A 17,977-nucleotide genomic window follows, 5' to 3' on the forward strand; every position below is an offset into this window, starting at 1 on the left:
ATTTGCCACAGGTGTTTTCCATACGAGCCATCGATAATCAAGTGCTTGTGAAAACAACAATAAATTAGATTCACTTTGACATAACATGTCAAATCGATTGTTGTGCCTAAAAGCAGCTTTTGTGATTTGCGGAGTAATAATGTGAGTCTCTTCCCCCCCCCACCCCCCAAAAAAAAAACAAACAAACAAAAAACCATCCCAAAGTTGTTGTCCGGTGTGATTGAAATGGTTTGACTCCGGTTGAGGTTTGTCCCCATCAGTTGTCGAATGTCGCGGGAAGTCATATGGACGCCTCGTTTTTCACCGAGTTCCCTTTTCCGTTCTTTGCATTTGCCCGTTGAGTTGCTGGAGGCGCGAGTTTTGCGGTGTCCGCCTCTCGTCGGCGTCCGCGAAGGCGTCACCTCCAGCAGCTGTTTCTGTGGCCTCGTTAACTGATGAAGTTCACCTGCGGGACCGCGACCGGAACCGGGACCAGGACCAGGACCCCCACCGCGAAGCGACGCCGGAGTGTGAAGGACGGCACGGCGGCATGCAGAAAGGCCTGAAGAAATACTTCGTCAACATGGACGAGTACCTGGCCAACCTCGGCCTCTACCGCAAGATGGTGGCCAGGGACGCCTCCAGCCTCTTCCGGGCGGTCTCCGAGCAGGTCAGACCCGGGGCGAGCGAACGGGGTTCGAGAACGAGCCGCTTTCGCCCTCGCATTTTCTTTCAGTAGTTTAAAAGGGAAATTGTGTCCCCGAGAGGACCATCGGCAGGAAGGGCATCCGGCGTCAAAATTGGCCCAAACTAATATGAGCGCGCTGGGGCGACCTCTAACGGGACAAGCCCAAAGAAACTTTTTTTTTTTTTTTTTAAGTGAAATTGTGTTGACTGCGTGATGAGTGATTGTTGCGATGAGGAACGGCTGCGCTCGTACTTTTTATTATTATTGAAATTTGATTTCCCTCACACGATGAGGCGCAGGCAAGTCAACGTGTCGCCCAAAGCGTGCCGGCAGCGCCGCCGACCTCTCAGCGACGCCCCGCTCTGTTCGTGAACTGATTTATGTTCTTCATCACTCTTATCTTGTGTCGCTGTGTCAACGTGACGGGCAGAACAGTGAACTGCGCTTCCGCCGAATGGCATAAAGTCGACAGGATAAGTCGGGACTTCCTGGAAATGTATCTGGAGCGAGGCCAGATTTTCACGCTGGGGTTAGTTGTGACGAAACGGAGATTTTAGTCATTGCACGGGGGGGGGGGGGCAGAAAGATGCCGACTCGGAGAAGTTTGATGGCCGCCCGGACGTCAAGATAATGTGGGATCGTGCCGATGGTACTCTGACACGAGTGGCCAGTATTGGTCGTCAGTAAGCAGACCACCATCTGGTCGGCAAATCCCTCTCAAGAGGACTCGTACCGGAGCCCAAACTGAGCAGAGTAAAATAGTTTCTTGATTTTTGACTCAAGTGTTTAAGTGTACAATATTCGGACTTCAAGTACAAGTTATCCAAAATCACTCGTGTGTGCGCATAGTTGTACTATTCCCAGAACTATCACCACACGATTCGTCAGGATTGCGCCAACTTCATGAGGGCCAACGCCAGCGTCTTTGAGCCGGTGAGGGTGTCGCCCCCCCCCCCCCCCCCCCCCCGTTTTCGAGACGTCATCCCTGACCTCACCCGTTGTCTTTTTAAGTTTGTCGAAGGCTCGTTTGAAAAGTACCTGGAGCGCTTGGAGGACCCCAAGGTGAGCGAACGCGCACTGTGAGAGGGCCACGCCCACGCCTACCGGTGTCCGCTTGTGTTGCAGGAGAGCGTGGGCCAAGTGGAGATCAAAGCCTTGTCCCAGCTGTACAGGTGAGGCCCGTCGATCGCTCGGCCAATCGGCGCGCAGCTAGCTGCCTTTGTGCTCTTTGACGGGGCGCAGGCGCTGTTTCCTGATCTACCGTTACCCCGGGAAAGCCGCCACGGTCATCTCGGAGGGCGACTTCCACGACCGGGTGAGCCGGGCTCCGCCTACGACCGTTCCGGGTCGCCGGGGATGCTAACTGCGCGCGTGTCGCCAAGGTAACGCTGTCCTGCTCCATCAACGGTCACTATGACATCGTGTACCCCAGGAGTTACGTCGCCTCCGCCGCCCTGTGCCAGTGTGAGTTCAAAGGTCGACTGGCCGCGTTTGTGTGGCATCATTTTGATTTGGGTTTTAGTCGCTCTTTTGTTTTTAATTTAAGGTGAGCAGGATCGTATGTCAGCTTTCAATTTCGGAAAGTAAACGAGTTCACCCATCTCGGAGGTTGTTAAAATAGTGGAGGCGAGCCGTTGGCTCAGGGACCATCTCGTCGGTGGGCGGTGGGGGGGGGGGGGGAAGGGATTTGGCCCCACCCCTTCCGGACGCGGAAACCTCATTGACTGACTGTCAATGGCACGCCTCAACATTGTGGTGACTCCCGCAGACCGACGCGCAGCCAGCGAGCCGACTGGATGCGGACGGTGGACTTGAACGGGGAAAGGTGGAGGGGAGGCCCGTCGTCTATTCAGTGCTTAAAGCTTCACGAGACACAAGTTCCGAATAGGATTTGCGTGCGTGAACGATGCCGCTGCGCAATTACGTCAAAGAGGGAGGATGCGCGGATGAATTTCTTGCTTGAAACTTCCGTCCCACGAGCCGCTTATCCTAATGTTGCAACGATCGAGAGCGCCGGAGTCGGCGGTTTAGCTCCATGGCGCACTTGCTCGTTGGCAAATGTGATTAAATATAACTTTCCCAAAATTTCCCAGGTTTTTGCATCTACAGCGTCAAAGCCGCTCCAGCTGTGGCTCGCCAATTTTAATGCCACAAAGGAAAGTTTAGTCTGGGGGGGGGGGGGGGGGGGGTCGCGTCCTTTGTACAGGGGAACCTCGCAGTTCAAACATCTCAGTGGTTCGACCCAAAAATCTGCATTTAGAAAAAAAAAAAAAAGCCTCGTTTTTCAGTGTCCCAATACCCAGGCAGGCAAAACTAAACCAGTCTTTCGATGGCGAACGTGCACGGGGCGCTTTTTAATTTGAATGGAATCATTTAAGTCGAGTTTTTTTTTTTTTTTTTTTTTTTTTTTTCTATATATTCAATCACAGTTAACGTTCCCGCCGCCGTGATTGTCTTTGTGGTTCACGATGTCGACCACGACACGATTGCTGAAGAAATGGCTTCCTTATCGCGGCCTTCTGATTGGTTCTCGTCAACGTCTCCCGCCTCTTGAAAGAAAACAAATTCCAATTGGACCGCGCCTCGCTCTCATTTCTTTTCTTTGACTTTGCGCGCAGCCGTCGTGTACGAGCTGCTCTATACGAAGGTGTTCGGCTGGGAGGAGGCGGAGCTGAGCCAGGCCGCCGAGTCGTTCAGGGCGGGCGCTCGTCGCTATCGAAACAGCCCGTCCGCAAGCAGCGACGTCGACTTCGGCTACGACATCCCCGAAGAGCGAGGTCACAGGTACGCGCCTCCGTCGGCGTCTGCCCGTCGGCGGGCGGCCATCACCGGCGTCTTGCGCGTTGCAGGGAGGAGGCGGAGCCGAGCGAGGAGAGGCCGCGGGCGACGGAAGACGTCAAGGTGAGATGGCGCCGACCTTTTCCTGACCCGAGAAAGCGGGGCGTCGCGGGCCACTCGAATACGTGCCTTTGATGAGCGCGTCCTGTCCACTTAGCCGCTGTCAGAAGCCCCGCCCCCGAGCAGACTGTGTCTGCCTTATAAGGTGATGAAGTCGCTGGACGGAGACATTTACCGAAACGTCGAGTTCGACGTCTGGCAGGACACCTGCAAAGGTAGGCGGCGAACGTGGGCGACGCGGCGGCGCGCGGCCTTGATATTGACGGCGGCGTGCCGTGTTCAGAGATGCAGAAGACGGACTACATGGTGTTCGCGGGCCGCCAATACTTCCTCGGGGACAAATGTCAGGTGAGCGCCAAGTCTCCGCCGAGACCGGCCGCCTCGCGCCGTCGCCAATGTGCGAGTCGACGTATTTCAGGTGCGCCTGGAGCCCAAGGGGAAGTACTTCAACGCGTTCATCCAGGAAGTGGGAACGCACTCGAGTGCCGTTACGGTCTTCATTGAAGAGTTGGGAGAGAAGTACGACCTCGTTTGTGCGCGCAAGCAGAAAAAATACAAAATGCGAGTAAGAAAATCACGCGCGCTCGTTGTCGTCCAGACATTTGGTTCCGCTGACGGACCTGAAACCGGTCAATCCGGTTCCGGCCTGGAACGTGTCGGCCCCGACCCGCAAAGGCGAGCTGGGTACGTCTGCGTCTGCGTTTGCTTCCCGTTTCCCGTTTCCTCTGAGGTGACCTTTTTGTCCTTCAGACACAGAGGCGCGAGGCCACCAGCGCCGCCATCGCTACTTCCGGAAGTCCCGCGGCGGTGGCGCTGTTGTCAAAGGGGCGGAGCTGGCGATGCCCCAGTCCTACGGCGGCCCCGCCCCCTCGCCGCTCCCGCCCCGATTCCAGCCGGCGGGCCACCCCCGGCCCCCGTTGCCGCCGGGGCCCCCTGCCGCCGGGGCCGCGCCCTACGACCCCTACGCTCCTCCGCATCAGCACGCGGCCCGACCGCCGAGATACGGCGCCCCCAGGTGGCCCGCCGTCGCCGTCGGCCCAACGCTGCTCGTGCTTGACCGCCCGTCTTTTTGTGTGTTTGGGTTTTGGTCAGAGGCTCCACCCGCTTCGTGAACCGTCACCTGATCGGTCCTCAGTTTTCGTACTACCCACCTGGGAGGCGTTACTACGACTACGACGGCGTCGCCTTCAGGTCTCGGTAAGAGGGTGACGGGGGGGCGGGGGTGCTCGCCGGTGGAGTCTAAAAGCCGCGTCCCCCCCTTTTGCCATTTTAGTCGCAGTCGTCGTCACGCGGCAGCGGCGCTCGCCAAAGAGTGTCACTTTTTCAACGCGGACGAGGCGCCCGCCGAGCTGGACGCCGCCGTCCCGTACTTCCATGTCGACGACGCGGGCGGCCCCGACGTCTTTGCGACGCTCACGGTACCGACGCACGCACGCGTGTGCTCGCGTCTGTTTCTCGTATTTTTTTTTTTTTTTTTTTTTTGGGGTGGGGGTGTGTTAAATGAACACTCGCGACGTCGCAGAGTCCTTCCGTGCCTCAATCTCAGAGCGTGGGCGCCCTGCCCCCTCCCTCCGGCTCACCCTATCATGTGCAGAGAGGCTCGTGCCCCCTCCCGCTCACCCCGCCAGGAGGTGGCGCCCTCGGGGGTTCATCGGAGGAAGACCTGGAAGATCCCAACGCTGTCGACGAACGGGGTGAGTCGGTGCAGTTTTTGCTTTTTTTGGAATGCGTCTTTTGCCCAAGATATTGATTTGGTTGATCTTGAAGTTTCCGTCGAAATACGAACCGCATCCAGGTAGCTGATAGGACCCGCCAAATCCAAAAGTTGGCGCTCTGCCGGAAGAGGTTCTTCCTTTTTGTAAAACCAGCGGTCGCCGTATTGGCCGCATGTGCCGCCCGTGACGTCACTCCGGACATCCGCCAACACGCCCCTTTCGACACGGAAGCTCTTTTCGAAGAAGAGAAAATCTCACAACCGGTGCGATATTACCCTATCGTTTCGAGCCATATCTAGATGACATGCGGCCTCCCGGTCCGCGTCGACTCGGCCTTCGTATGGAACCCACGGAGCTCTGGTCCTTTGCGCCCGTGCAATCCATTTTTCACAACGAAGCGGGTCTCTTGGTCCTCTTTCAATCCAGTTGCAGACGGACGGGACGGCAATTTTTTGTGTGTGTCCGCATGCAAGTAACGACGGGCGTGTTCTTCCCCCCCCCCCCCCCCCCCCCCGGAGAGAACTTTAGCTACGAAGCTACTCTGACAGGAAAATTGTTTCAGACGCCAGCTACCAGACGCCGATCGTGTACACGAGCGACGCCGCCCACGTCGACGCTCCCGCCGGACAGGTAACGCTCGTACGTACCTGCGCGCGGTCGCGGCTCTTCTCACCGATGACGTGGCAGGACCAGGATGAAGCGTGCGTGGCTGAATCCCCGCCAAGAGCTGATTTGAACTACAGCTTTCCACAGCAGGTTGCGTGAACGCCCGCCCGCCCGCCCGTTATAACGCGCACGCTTGACGACAAATGTTCGTCCCGCCTTAGGTGGTCAAGCCGGTGGCGGTGATTTCTTCCTCCCCGTCCTCTTCTTCGTCCTCGTCTTCGTCGTCCCGTTTGCCCGCCTCTGCTACGCACGCGCAACCTCGATCGGGTGAGTCGAGCGCACCCTTGAGCCGCTGTGGACCCGGCGGCTGGTTTTTGGTCTTTGCTTTCAGTTGCCATGGCGATGCCAGCGGCCACCCCCTGGTTGGTTAACGAGCTGGGGGACGGGCTGTGCTCCGTGGTAGCTCCGCCCCCTTACTCCTATGACCCCAGCGGCGCCGACCTGCCCAGAGGTCAGAAACTCGAAGCAGGTTTTAGTTTTTCATGAGCGCCAATCGAGTTTTTCTTTTTGCAGACTGCCGCCTGCTTCAGTTTTACTTCAACCTCGGAGTTCAGGTGACAACTGGTTTTGGGTCTGGATGTATTTTTTTCTAGGTGCACGCGCATGTCTCTTTTCTTTTTCTCTCGCTACCTTTTTGTCTACATTGTTGCCCGGTTTCCTCAGTGGTACCATCAGAGCTGCTGGCAGCCGCAGCAGGCGTACTCCCCCGACGCCGCCTACCCCTACCAGCACTACGTGCCCCCCTACGGGGGCCAGGAAGCCCCCCTGCACGGTTAGCTCATCGCGAGGGTTCTCGGACCGTGTGACCCAATATGAAAAATCACGTGACTCTCCACCCGCAGCCGCCCCCCACTCATACCTTGAGTTTGGGCGCGGACCCCATCAGGTGCCGGCCCCCTACCCGGACTCCACCAGGATGACCGAGGCTCAGATGGACGGTTGGTCTTTTGTGCTTCTTCGAGAATTTCGTTTAAATGACGCAAAGCTGGAAAGAAAAAGGGGGGGGAAAAACTGAAATTGTCGCGTCGTGTCTCTCCCCTGCCCCCACCCCCACCCCCACCCCCACCCCCCTAACCGCAGGCCTCGCTCATCCGCCGGAAGGCTCCTCCCTCGACGCTCCAGCGATGTACCCGGACCAGATGGCCCCGCCCCCTGTGCCGCACCTACCTTACGAAGCTCCACCCCCGGCTGCCTACCTGTCGTCCGCCCCGCCCCCCACTCTGGTGCACTCCGCCCCCCACTCGTACCACGCGGTCGTTCCCGCCTCTGCGCATTGGGGAGGCCACGCTTCGCGAGTCTACTGCCCCGCCCCCAACCCCGCCCACGTGGTGGGTTACATCACGGCTCCGTCCGCGCATTTCCTGCCGCCGAGCGCCTGACGCTAGCTGGCCGCTAAATTGAGTTTGTTTAGCTTGTGAGGATCGGCGTCTTTGACTTTATGGCAGCCGACCGGAAAAGAGGGTGTGGCCATTTTTTGTTGTTGATGTTTTTGTAGCCGATCACTTTACTTTGTTCACTTGGTTAATAAAGTTTGTCACCAGCAGAAACTTTGCACTTGTCCGTCTGACTTTTTTTTTTTTTTTTTTTTAATTGAATTGTTGGGTCTTCAAACTAATTCCTGCTACGGTGTCTACCGGGGGATTCGTGGTTTGATACGTACGTACCTTGGTTTTGGGGTCACAGTTTGACGCAACAGAGTCCCCAAATACATCATTCTGTACCACTTAGCCGACTAACGTGTATATAGTTGTTGTCGTTTTTGGACGACCTTTGATAACTTTATATAAGCTGTAGACGAGCGCCGCCTCATTAATATGGATTTCTGTCATTTGGTCTGTATCGGGCTCCAGATTGTAGCTGAGAGAGAGATGAGACCTGACCTCAGATAAGTGGAGGAAAATGGATGGCCAAAATTTTGAATTTGAACTAGAAAAGGATCATGCGGATTTTTTTTTTTTTTTTTTTTTAAATATGGACATTTTGGGACTAAAAATAAACTAGTTCTTCTCCTCGCGGGAGTTCGGAAATCCTTTCTGTTGGTCATCGGAAGGGTTCGAATTCATTTTGAGTCACAAGCAAGTGAAACGAGTCGAGTTTGGAGGGTAGGAGGCGCAGTACCGGAGCCGTCCACGAAGCGGCGGTAAAGCGCCCGGACGTCGCTGTAACGCCCCCGTTGTTGCGCAACGCGGAAGGAAGCAGGCGCACGCGTAGTCGTCTCGCGTCCGGGTCGGACGAACGCGGCGAGTGCGAAGCGGCGCGTCGTTCGTTTGGTTGCCTTCCTTCTCCGCCGTCGATGATCTCCCTGCTCGGTCGGAGCCTCGGCTCCGTCCGGAGGCTGAGCGGACCGTCGTGTCCCGCGGAAGTGAGTGCCGCGCGCGTCCGGAAGACGTTCGTGGACTTTTTCGAGAGCGAACGCGGACACTTGCTGGTTCCGTCCTCGCCGGTGCGTCCGAGAGGGGACCCCAGTCTGCTCTTCGTCAACGCCGGAATGAACCAGGTCAGGTCCGGGCACAAGTAGAACACAAGTCGCGACCTTGAGCCTGAGCCTGAGCGCGTGCAGCGATGTTGCGCCCCAAATTAGAAGAAATTCAACGTCAAATTACTCGTAGGGAAATGGAAACTACCATTGTTGAATGGTCGCATGCTTTGGGTGTGCTACCCTGCGGATACTTGCTTGTGTGTTTGTGTCACAGTTTTAGTGTACGAGACGTCCAAAAGTACTATTCAGGCCCCTGAGCTGGTATTTGACGTAGGACTTGTTGTCTGCAGTTCAAGCCCATCTTGTTGGGCACGGCGGACCCCCGCAGCGCCATGGCGTCGTACCGGCGGGTGGTCAACAGTCAGAAGTGCCTGCGTGCCGGCGGCAAGCACAACGACCTGGACGACGTGGGCAAGGACGTGTACCACCACACCTTCTTCGAGATGATGGGGAACTGGTCCTTCGGCGACTACTTCAAGGTTGGCCGCCGGCTGGCGCTCCTCAACGACGTGAATACGTAGACCCAAAACGAACCCGGCTTCATCGGGGCAGTGAAGCAGTCCGTGGCGTCGACCGTTTCATCGCTCGAGGTGGTCTGCGGGCTCCTTCTTTAGCCCGAGCGACGGGCTCGCTTTTGCTTGCGGCCCAACGACAAGCCGCGGCGAGGCCGGAGGTGTCGCTATCTGGCCCGGAATGTCACGTTTGCGCTGAAAGATGTCGGAAACTTATTTTGTGTCCGTTCCCAAAGTCCAAATGTTCCTGGCGGGGATTGAAACATCGTCCCGAAGCGCTGACAGAGAGAACCGTACGACGCTGCGTCCGTCTGCTCGCGTCAAAATTCAGGCCAAGATTCGGACTTCACGGACCGATCAGCTCGCTATAAAAAAAGTGATTCATGCGTGTTTGTTCCCTTCTTCTTCTTTTGTAAAGCAGCTCGGCGCATCCGCGTCCAGTTCTTCTGGCTTTGGGGCCGCACCGGGCGGCTTCTGTCGCAATCGAAACTTTTATCGTGAAGGGATTCAACTAAGACTGTCAAATGAATGTGAGCCAATATCGCCCGGCCCAGTTGAAGCGAGAAGTTTTCATTTTTTTTGGTCCAATTTAACCAAACTTCTCCTGTTTGTGGTCAGTCAGGATCAGCAAAATTAGTTCATTTTGTTAAATGCCACAAGAATGAGAGAGAGAGAGAGAGAGAGAATTCCTTTCAAACTTGTGCATGATTTTCTTTGAGGTGAAAAGTGTGCATCCACAAAAGGTGTTCCGTTCTTAAAGTCCGATGGGAAGCTCAGATGAGGTCTCGGTTTTGGAAGCTCCTGATTCCAAAATGAGCAAAGAACAACATGGGAGTTGATTGACGGCACACCTGGGGACCTATTTTAGGCCACACCTCAAACACGGCGCTTCCTTGTTTGAAATCACCCAGGAAATAAGAGAAAGTCTGGCTCATCCTTGGGTGCAATTTCCAAATGCTTTTAAAAGTGAAGTTTTTAACTTCTGGAGACCTGTCCCACGGTCTTATGAAAATAAAGTGGAGCTCTTTGGCCGTAATGACCAAGTTTACATCTGGAACGGAACCGCCAAAAACGAGCGATCGCTGTGTTTTGTAATTCATTCAGTGATCACTAGAGAGCGCTCACATCCCACTTGTGAGGTTTTGGGCGTAGCGCGGGTTCCGTGTCAGTTCCAGTTCGGCTCAGATGGCGGGAGCACCTCCGCTAATTGTTTTCCGCTCTGAAAACGCTGACAGGAGGAGGCGTGCGCGATGGCGTGGACGCTGCTGACGGAGCGCTTCGGGATCGCGGCCGACAGGCTGTACGTGTCGTACTTTGCCGGCGACGCCGCGGCGGGACTGGGACCCGACGAGGAGACTCGGCGCATCTGGCTGGACGTCGGGTAGGTCGCCGATCGCGGCGGGAGCGTCGGCCGATGACGACGGGCCCGCCTCTTCAGGGTCCCTCCGGCTCGCCTTCTCCCCTTCGGGCCGAAGGAGAACTTCTGGGAGATGGGCGACACGGGCCCGTGCGGACCCTGCACCGAGATCCACTACGACCGCGTGGGAGGCCGCGACGCCGCCGGCATGGTCAACGAGGGGCGTCCGGACGTGCTGGAGATCTGGAACCTGGTCTTCATGGAGTACAGCAGGTAGGCGTGCGCGCCGGTTCCGCGTCGACGTCGACGGGAAGCCGGAAATTGAACCAGGCGATAGCAGACAGTCTCCAGTAGGTCGCAGCGGTGAGCCCCGTAAGGGAGGCCACCGCGCTGGGGTGACGAGCAAATGTTGCCGATAAGTTAGGAAAGTTTTACGGCGACTGTATCGCGAGGCGGTTCGCAAAGCGCGTACGCCGGCGTCGCCCGTCGAGGCGCAACTCCGACGTCCCGTATCTTGTCGCGGGATTACTTCTCTGGAAAAAGGAGCGGCTTCGACGTCCGAGGCGGGCTCCGACCACGACGTGCAAGTTTGCGTGTGCGGCAGGGAGGTGGGCGGGGAGCTCCGTGCGCTGCCGCTGCGCAGCGTGGACACGGGTTTGGGTCTGGAGAGGCTGCTCAGCGTCCTTCAGGGGAAAACTTCAAACTACGACACGGACCTCTTCGCGCCTCTGATGGACGCCATCCATCAGGTAGCGGCCGTCCAGACACGCCGCCGAGACGAGAGGCCCAGGCCGACGCCGGCGTCTTTTCTCCTCAGAGAAGCGGCGCGTCGGCGTACGGCGGGCGTACGGGTCCGGGGGCCGAGGTGGACGCGGCGTACCGGGTGGTGGCCGACCACGCCCGGGCCCTGACGGTCTGCATCGCCGACGGGGTCCATCCCGGCATGACGGGAGCCGAGTGAGTCACAAACGAGTTCGAGTTGACCAGAGTCCAATTTCTCGCCTGGGTTCAATCTTTTCTCCCGTCAGGTTGGTGCTGAGGAGAATCCTGAGGCGAGCGGTCCGCTTCTGTACAGAAGTCCTGCGGGCTCCCCGGGGAACGCTGTCCAGCCTCGTGCCCTACGTGGCGCGCAGCCTGGTACGCCCGCCCGCCGCAACGGTCTCGGGCGCCCCGTCCCTCCGCGGCTCTTAACAGCTGCGGCGTGCGCACGCAGGGCGACGTGTATCCGGAGGTCCGCCGCGAGGCCGCCAGGGTGAGTCCGCCGAGCGCCTGAGCCGCCCGCCCGATCCGAGCCTGACGGGGGGCGTCCGACAGGTGATGGACGTCATCGACGAGAACGAGGATCGCTTCCTGTCCAGTCTGCAGAAGGGAAGCCGGCTCATCCGACGAACCCTCGCCGCGACGGATGCGCGACGGGGGCACTTTCCCGGTCAGTCCGCTGCGGATGATCTCGCCTCTCCCTCCGTTGGACTCTTTCTCGTACGCTCACTCGCTGTCGCTATCGCTCGGCCGCTCCGTCGCTTGAGTCTTGGAGGCAGACAAGTTCGGTCTTGGGGTTCTGCTCGAGGTTTTTCCCCCGAGAGGGCTTTTTCACGTGGGCTTCGCTCACTCTTTGGAGGGCTGAGGCACGCTCGGAATTGTTTCCTGTTCCCGATCTAGATATCATATACCCGGCTCTCTGTTTCGACGCTCTTCAGCATCGGTGGCGTGCTCGCTGCACCGGGACTTGGGCTTCCCGCTGGACCTGGTGGACTTGATGCTGGAGGAGAAGGGCGCGTCCGTCGACCGGCAGGAAGTGGAGCGGCTCATCGCGAGCCAACACGAGGTGGCGCCAGTAAGCCGGTACTCGCCGACTCGAGCGCGAAGTCGCGGCGGCCGCCGAACCGCGATGTCGTCGATGATGTCAGGCCACGTCGGGACGGGCTGAAGCCGGCGGTCACGCGGCGACGGGCGCCGTCGTCCTGGCGGAGCTGCGACGGAGGGGCGTGGCCTACACGGACGACAGCGCCAAGTACGACTATGCCCTCGAGCGGGAACGCTACGGTACGTGCGCGTGCGCTTGTGTTCAATTGTGTGTCGTCGTGTTTGGTGGAACGCGAGTTCGGTCGACTGCGTTTCTTTCGTGTGCGTGTTCTTCAGTTGCCTCGCTCGGTCGCTTTTCCGCTCCAACTGACCTCGATCAAAAACGGGAAAGATTCGGACGGGATCGGGAGGCTTCTCGGGGAGCCTTCCACCTCCCTCGTCGCATTCCGTCTTCTGCCGAAAACGGCCGCGCCTCCTCAGTCCACCGCGGAACACGGTCCAACCCGACCGTTCACGGGTGGCCGGAAGAGGTTCTGAAAAGCGGCGCGTGTACTCGATTGGTCGGGAAAGAGAACGATCAACCGATAATTGGCAAACCGGACCGCGACCGAGCCGTCTCATTCGGTGGTCACCGGCGGCTGCGATCGGATTGGCTCCCGACACACGTGGAGATTTTGACCAAAATGACACGGCAACATTGGGCCACGCAGCACTTCACCGAACGCTGAGCCTCCCGTTGCAGGGTTCCGCTCAAACGGTACCGTGTTTTGATAAGTGGGGGCTCATAAAATGTATCTCCTCCTCCTCCCCCCCCCCCCCCCCCCCCCCCCCCCGGGGGAAAAAAAAAAAAAAAAAAAAAAAAAAAAGAAGCGGCGTTCTCCATTTGCAACGACCAGCTGGCCCAAACAACACGACGTGACGCGACGCAACACGACGCGTTTCTCCCGCAGTGTTCCCGCCGTGCCGAGCGCGCGTGCTGGCTTTGTTGGACGGCCCGGCGCTGGTGTCCCAAGTGGCGCCAGGTCAGCGCTGCTGCGTCATTCTGGACCGGACTTGTTTCTACGCCGAGCAGGGTGGACAGGACGCCGACCGTGGATACTTCGTACGGGACGACCTTCAGGTCGGCGCAAGGGAAACGAGGACGTCCGCTCTGCCCTCACCGCGCCGTGACCTTTGTTTCCCGTCGGGCAGGAAGTGCCCTTCTCCGTGGAGGGCGTGTCGACGGCCGGGGGCTACGTGATCCACCAGGTGACCGCCGCGGACACCCTCGAGACCGGAGACCACGTGCACCTCCATCTAGACCAGGTGACTGCGTGCGATTCCCAATAACGTCGATCAGCTGCATCTCCATCCAGTCCAGGTGCTGGCCAGGAGCGTCATCACGGGAATGAGCGTTTTCTCACGTGATCGTGTCCCCAGGCTCACCGGCTGGCGTGTATGACGAACCATACCGCCGTGCACCTGCTCAATTTTGCCCTGTGGAAAGTTCTGGGTCCGTCGGTGCGACAAAGTGGATCTCACGTGTCTGCTCGACGCCTCCGTTTTGACTTCAGCGTCAAGGTTCCAAAACTGACCTGGTAACCGTCTCGTCCGTCCACAAGCTCGCGATGTAAACGCGCTTCTTCCTGTCCAGAGCTCGCTTAGTGCCAGTCAGCTTCAGGAGCTGGAGGCCTGCGTGAGGGCGGCGGCGGAGAACAATCAGGTGGTGCACGTCCGGGAGGTCCCCCTGCAGGCCGCCCTGAAAATTGCAGGCGTCCGGACGGTGGACGAGGTGTGTGTGTGTGTGTGTGTGTGTGTGCGCGCGCGCCTACCTGCTCTTTCACAATAAAAGCCCGTCTTCTGCTAACTGTCTGCCACTTCCCGTCCTCAGGTGTACCCCGACCCGGTCCGAGTGGTCTCGGTGTCGGTTCCCGTCTCCGAACTTTTGGAACATCCCACAGTCGAACGCACGTCGGTGGAACTCTGCTGCGGAACGTGAGACGCTGCTTTTTTTATTTATTTTTTTTTTTGGGTGATGATGATGATGATGATGATGCCACTTTGACTGTGCCCCCCCCCCCCCCCCGCCCAATCAAAATGGCCGTCGGTTAGTCACCTGCTGCAAACGGCTTCCATCGGCGACCTGGTGATTGTGTCTGAACGACAGTTGGTCAAAGGAATCAGTCGTATTGTCGCCGTGACAGGAACCGATGCCACGCAGGTCAGTACCAGGGTGGACCGGATTGCGCTCGAGACCCGCTTCATCCCGCCCGATCCCCGTTGTTAGCCTGGCTTGGCATATTGACCTTTTTGTGTGCACAATGACTTCACTTGTCATATCTGATCACATATGAAGAGGACCTACCCGATATTGCGCCTGCTCTCAGCTTCCCAATGTTTGGCTTTTCTCCGCTGTGGTCTTCGCGTTTGCCGAACAGCAAATTCAGTTTTCGCAGCTCAAAATGTTCGGCCAAAAGTCTGTCGCACATTCCGATATTTTTGCTCACCGGAAAAGTGGCTGTCTCCAAATTCTCAAAGTGCGCTGACTTGTCATTTTCAAGTGTAAAGATGTATTTACATCTACAGGTAAAAACGGGAAAATTAAAACTGCAATCTGGAGCTTTTCCTCCTCTCACATTCATTTTTCAAATATCTTCAGGTACTTTATGTTTCTCATTTTGTGTGTGAACGTGGACCGTAGCCTAGTTTAGCACAGACGCTAACAGCGCTAACGTCACGTTCAGGCTCGGGAAGCGGGGCATTTGCTACTCGAGGAAGTGGACTCTCTGTCGGCCAGGATGACAGGCTCCGCCCCCTCCTGTCTGGACTCTGCGCACAGACTCGCCAAGGAAGTGGGCGTGGTCTCTGACGTAAGTGGAACTGTGTTTTTCATCGCCGTTTGCGTCGTCGGCGTAGTTAGGATGGCTCGCGTTGCGTCTTTCAGGCGCTGGACAACACGCCCGTCCCCCAGTGGCTACGAGAGGAACTGCGGATGCGCCTCAAAGCGCTGCAGAGGCGGAGCAACACTTTGGTCCGGAAGCTGGAGACGACGCAGGTGGAAGCTTTCAAAATCAAATCTCGGCTTCTTGTTTCTGAAGCTCACTGTTGTGCTCTGCAGGCGTCTGTGACGGCTCGGGCTCTGCTGGCCAAGAACGAACAGGAAGTTGTTCTGGTGGACTGCGTGGAGGCCCCGTCGTTGTCGGTACGGCTAGCTAAACGAGCTTAGCGCGACGCTCCTGAATCAAGTTGAAAACGTTAGCCCGTTTTGGTGTGACAGGAAATGAAAGCCGAGCTAAATGAAGACGGGAGGTTCGCCTAACCTGCTTCGGCCGCGAGGGTCGCGCTTTCCGTTCAATCTTTGGGGGACGCGTGTCAGAACGTGCTGATCGGCCTCCGTTGCCGAAGGCGTTTTCTCCTTTTGAAATAGATGACGGTCCGGCCTATCCACAGTTTGGAAGGAGATGCAGAGGAGCCGCTGATTCGGGAGTTCTAAAGGCGGAGAAAAAGAAGAAGACCCGACCGGGAAGCGGAATGTGGCAAAGAAAGCCACAAGGGTTTTTTTTTTGTTTTTTTTTTCCTCCAAACGTGACATTTCAATGGCGTTGCTGGAAAGGAAGCTCCGATGATCCGAACGTCGTTGAGCGTCCCCAGTCACGGAAATGAGGGAGTCGAGAAGTGTTTTGGATGAATGCTGGAACGTCTTCAACAGAGACGAAGACTCCGCTTTCCTCCGTTCGAGCTTTGCGGGTCGCCATGACGACTCGTTGCGTGCACCCACTAAAATGGACAAAAAGTGAAAGTTCAAGGTGGCGTCTTTTATCGTATTTGGGACGGAATATTGGCTCCAATGCGGAGTCGGGAGCGCCCCGAAATGAGCTCTGCGGAATTTGTCTCGCTCCGCCAGGCCGTCCGCTCCTAAATTCAAAGACAACCAATCGGGGGCCTTTTCTGGACACTCGCGTGACAAAAGGTCAAATTGACACTTTTATACTTTGGTCCGTGGTCCAGTACGAAAACGGAGACCTACAAGAGAGCCATAGCATTTCCCGTCTCGTTCAGGTCCTGATGAAGACGGTGAACCACGTGAGTGCGGCGCGGCCCCTCGCCCACGTCATGCTGCTGGCTCACCAAAGGCGTTCTGGGAAAATCCTCTGCGCCTGTCGGGTCCCAAAGGTAACGCCGTCGATCGGCCGCGTCCTCCGGAGCGTCTCATTGCTTCCGCCCTTTGCGCGCTCGCTCAGGACTCGGCGGCGCTTTCGGCGTCCGATTGGGCGACGGCCGTGTGTCGGCGGACGGGCGGAGACGGAGGCGGCTCGGCGACGGTGGCCCGCGGAACGGGAATCGGCGCCGACGCGGCGGAAGCCTCGGCGTGGGCCGAGATGTTCGCTCGCAATTCTTTGGCGACGTTAACGTTACGTGTTGGCGGACGGGAAGTGTGGGGGCGGGGCCAGACCAGTGAGCGCTGATGATTTGCGATGAGCGGACGAAGAATCGGCTTTCTTTTGAAAGGAACACTTGTCACTGGTCCCGTTTTGAATCACTCGGTTGAGAAGATAATATGAACAATCGTGTCATTAAAAGAGTCATTTTGATAACCCGTTGCGCAATGTCATTTCTCATTCCCCCCCCCCCCCCCCCAAAATGATTGAAGCCAAAAGAGCGCATTATAAATGGGGGGCGGGGGAGCCGCCATTTTGAGGTTACAAGAGAGATGTCCACTTTCATTCCAATATGTCACCACCACCTCGAGGGTTCTCAAAAGGGTAGCCGCCGCATGCATGACTGCGTATCATGGACACGTTTACATATCCTGGCAGAATTGGGGATTTTGACTAATGACTGATGAATGAACAGCCATCATGAATTTCAGTTTTGTTTAAGGCCCGGCCTTTTCTGAAATGCTTGAATCCCGTTCAAATCAAATCACACGCGTTGCGCCTAGCCCTTGGTTTTCTATCGAGATTTTTGCAAATTTTCTCATTAATTAAATCTTAGTCGAGCTTTTCATTTCAAAATGAAGGCAATTCCAATAAAGTACTACTTGTTCAACTTCACAATGATGACTTTTGATCATCCGGCTATCAACGAGACGAGGCATTGAAAGTGCGACCGCCGGAAGACTTTTCCAGAATTTTGAGCTCAGGAGAAGCATTTTCAAACGTTTAAAAGATGATCCATCGGTGACAGAACCCACACACGGAGATCCCAAAATCTGGCCTTGCGCGTCCACAAGTTTGCGCCTTTCATTTGAAGTCCAATCAGACTCGAGCTTTCGACGAAGGAATCCGATCCTGGCAATGATGATCCAAACTGGTGGGTTTGGCGCCGGCGGTCCGAAGTACAAAAAGATGTTGCTGAGGTCGACGTTACACTGGGGAATAAAAAAAAAAAATGTCTTCTCGTCAGTTACGTGTGATGATTTCACTGCGCTTCTTTTCTTCTTGATTGTCGGTGCAGAAATCAGGTAAAAAAAATTGGGGGGGGGGGGGGTTGGCTCTGGTCCGGTGGTTTCTTGGACTGTGTATTGAATTTCTGCCATTGTCAATGGTTCGGCCCGCTCGGGGCCAACGGCGGATTCCACCCTGCGAGTGAGAATTGAACCCGCGTCGCCTGCACCAAAGTGCCCGGCGACTGGAGCACAACACACTCAGTGACCCCCAAGATGAATGAAACAAAAGTACGACTATGATCCTTCATAAATCCCACTTCAACCGGAAACGCTTTGTGGTTCAAGTGCGGAAGTTTATTTTTGCAGCAAATATTTCGTTTAAAAATCAACATACTGTGCAACTTTTTCTCGCCGCTAGAGGGAGCCCGCGCGCCGCGCTTTCGCAATCACTGCTGTGCTTTACTTTTTGTGGAACTTTCTTCAAGAGTTTCTTTCAATGTTGTTGTTTTTTT

General features: G+C 56.6%; 2 protein-coding genes across 7 annotated transcripts; both read left to right on the top strand.

Moving 5' to 3' along the window:
• Positions 1 to 4: 4 nt before the first annotated feature.
• alg13 (ALG13 UDP-N-acetylglucosaminyltransferase subunit) lies at positions 5 to 7,487 on the top strand. Of its 3 annotated transcripts, none has more exons than XM_061828650.1 (25): positions 5 to 141; positions 343 to 649; positions 1,517 to 1,600; positions 1,679 to 1,729; positions 1,793 to 1,839; positions 1,910 to 1,982; positions 2,050 to 2,143; positions 3,286 to 3,451; positions 3,517 to 3,568; positions 3,663 to 3,780; positions 3,849 to 3,913; positions 3,984 to 4,084; positions 4,164 to 4,249; positions 4,316 to 4,580; positions 4,658 to 4,762; positions 4,839 to 4,983; positions 5,088 to 5,259; positions 5,843 to 5,910; positions 5,968 to 6,036; positions 6,108 to 6,213; positions 6,278 to 6,397; positions 6,460 to 6,500; positions 6,610 to 6,718; positions 6,789 to 6,884; positions 7,027 to 7,487. In XM_061828650.1, exons 1-25 carry the CDS (start codon positions 86 to 88, stop codon positions 7,323 to 7,325), a joined length of 2,895 nt encoding a protein of 964 aa, XP_061684634.1. In that variant the 5' UTR covers positions 5 to 85; the 3' UTR covers positions 7,326 to 7,487. The 3 variants fall into 3 exon arrangements, with proteins under 3 accessions (XP_061684634.1, XP_061684636.1, XP_061684635.1); XM_061828652.1 differs by having other exon boundaries at positions 5,160 to 5,259; XM_061828651.1 differs by having other exon boundaries at positions 2,050 to 2,131.
• Positions 7,488 to 8,104: 617 nt separating this feature from the next.
• Positions 8,105 to 16,687, top strand: aars2 (alanyl-tRNA synthetase 2, mitochondrial (putative)). 4 transcript variants are annotated; one of them, XM_061829033.1, is made up of 22 exons: positions 8,109 to 8,443; positions 8,716 to 8,904; positions 10,173 to 10,318; positions 10,376 to 10,567; positions 10,899 to 11,043; positions 11,112 to 11,251; positions 11,323 to 11,431; positions 11,508 to 11,546; positions 11,609 to 11,723; positions 11,992 to 12,119; positions 12,202 to 12,337; positions 13,048 to 13,217; positions 13,289 to 13,402; positions 13,517 to 13,657; positions 13,731 to 13,868; positions 13,968 to 14,071; positions 14,189 to 14,297; positions 14,821 to 14,946; positions 15,021 to 15,131; positions 15,195 to 15,278; positions 16,136 to 16,249; positions 16,318 to 16,687. In XM_061829033.1, the coding sequence occupies exons 1-22, from the start codon at positions 8,240 to 8,242 to the stop codon at positions 16,540 to 16,542; spliced, it is 2,979 nt and encodes a 992-aa protein (XP_061685017.1). In that variant the 5' UTR covers positions 8,109 to 8,239; the 3' UTR covers positions 16,543 to 16,687. The 4 variants fall into 4 exon arrangements, with proteins under 4 accessions (XP_061685019.1, XP_061685017.1, XP_061685018.1 ...); XM_061829034.1 differs by having other exon boundaries at positions 8,109 to 8,308; positions 11,992 to 12,128; XM_061829032.1 differs by having other exon boundaries at positions 8,110 to 8,443; positions 11,992 to 12,128; positions 16,318 to 16,686.
• Positions 16,688 to 17,977: the final 1,290 nt, after the last annotated feature.

This window comes from Syngnathoides biaculeatus, chromosome 9 (genome assembly GCF_019802595.1).
Source record: "Syngnathoides biaculeatus isolate LvHL_M chromosome 9, ASM1980259v1, whole genome shotgun sequence".
NCBI classification, from domain to species: Eukaryota; Metazoa; Chordata; class Actinopteri; order Syngnathiformes; family Syngnathidae; genus Syngnathoides; species Syngnathoides biaculeatus.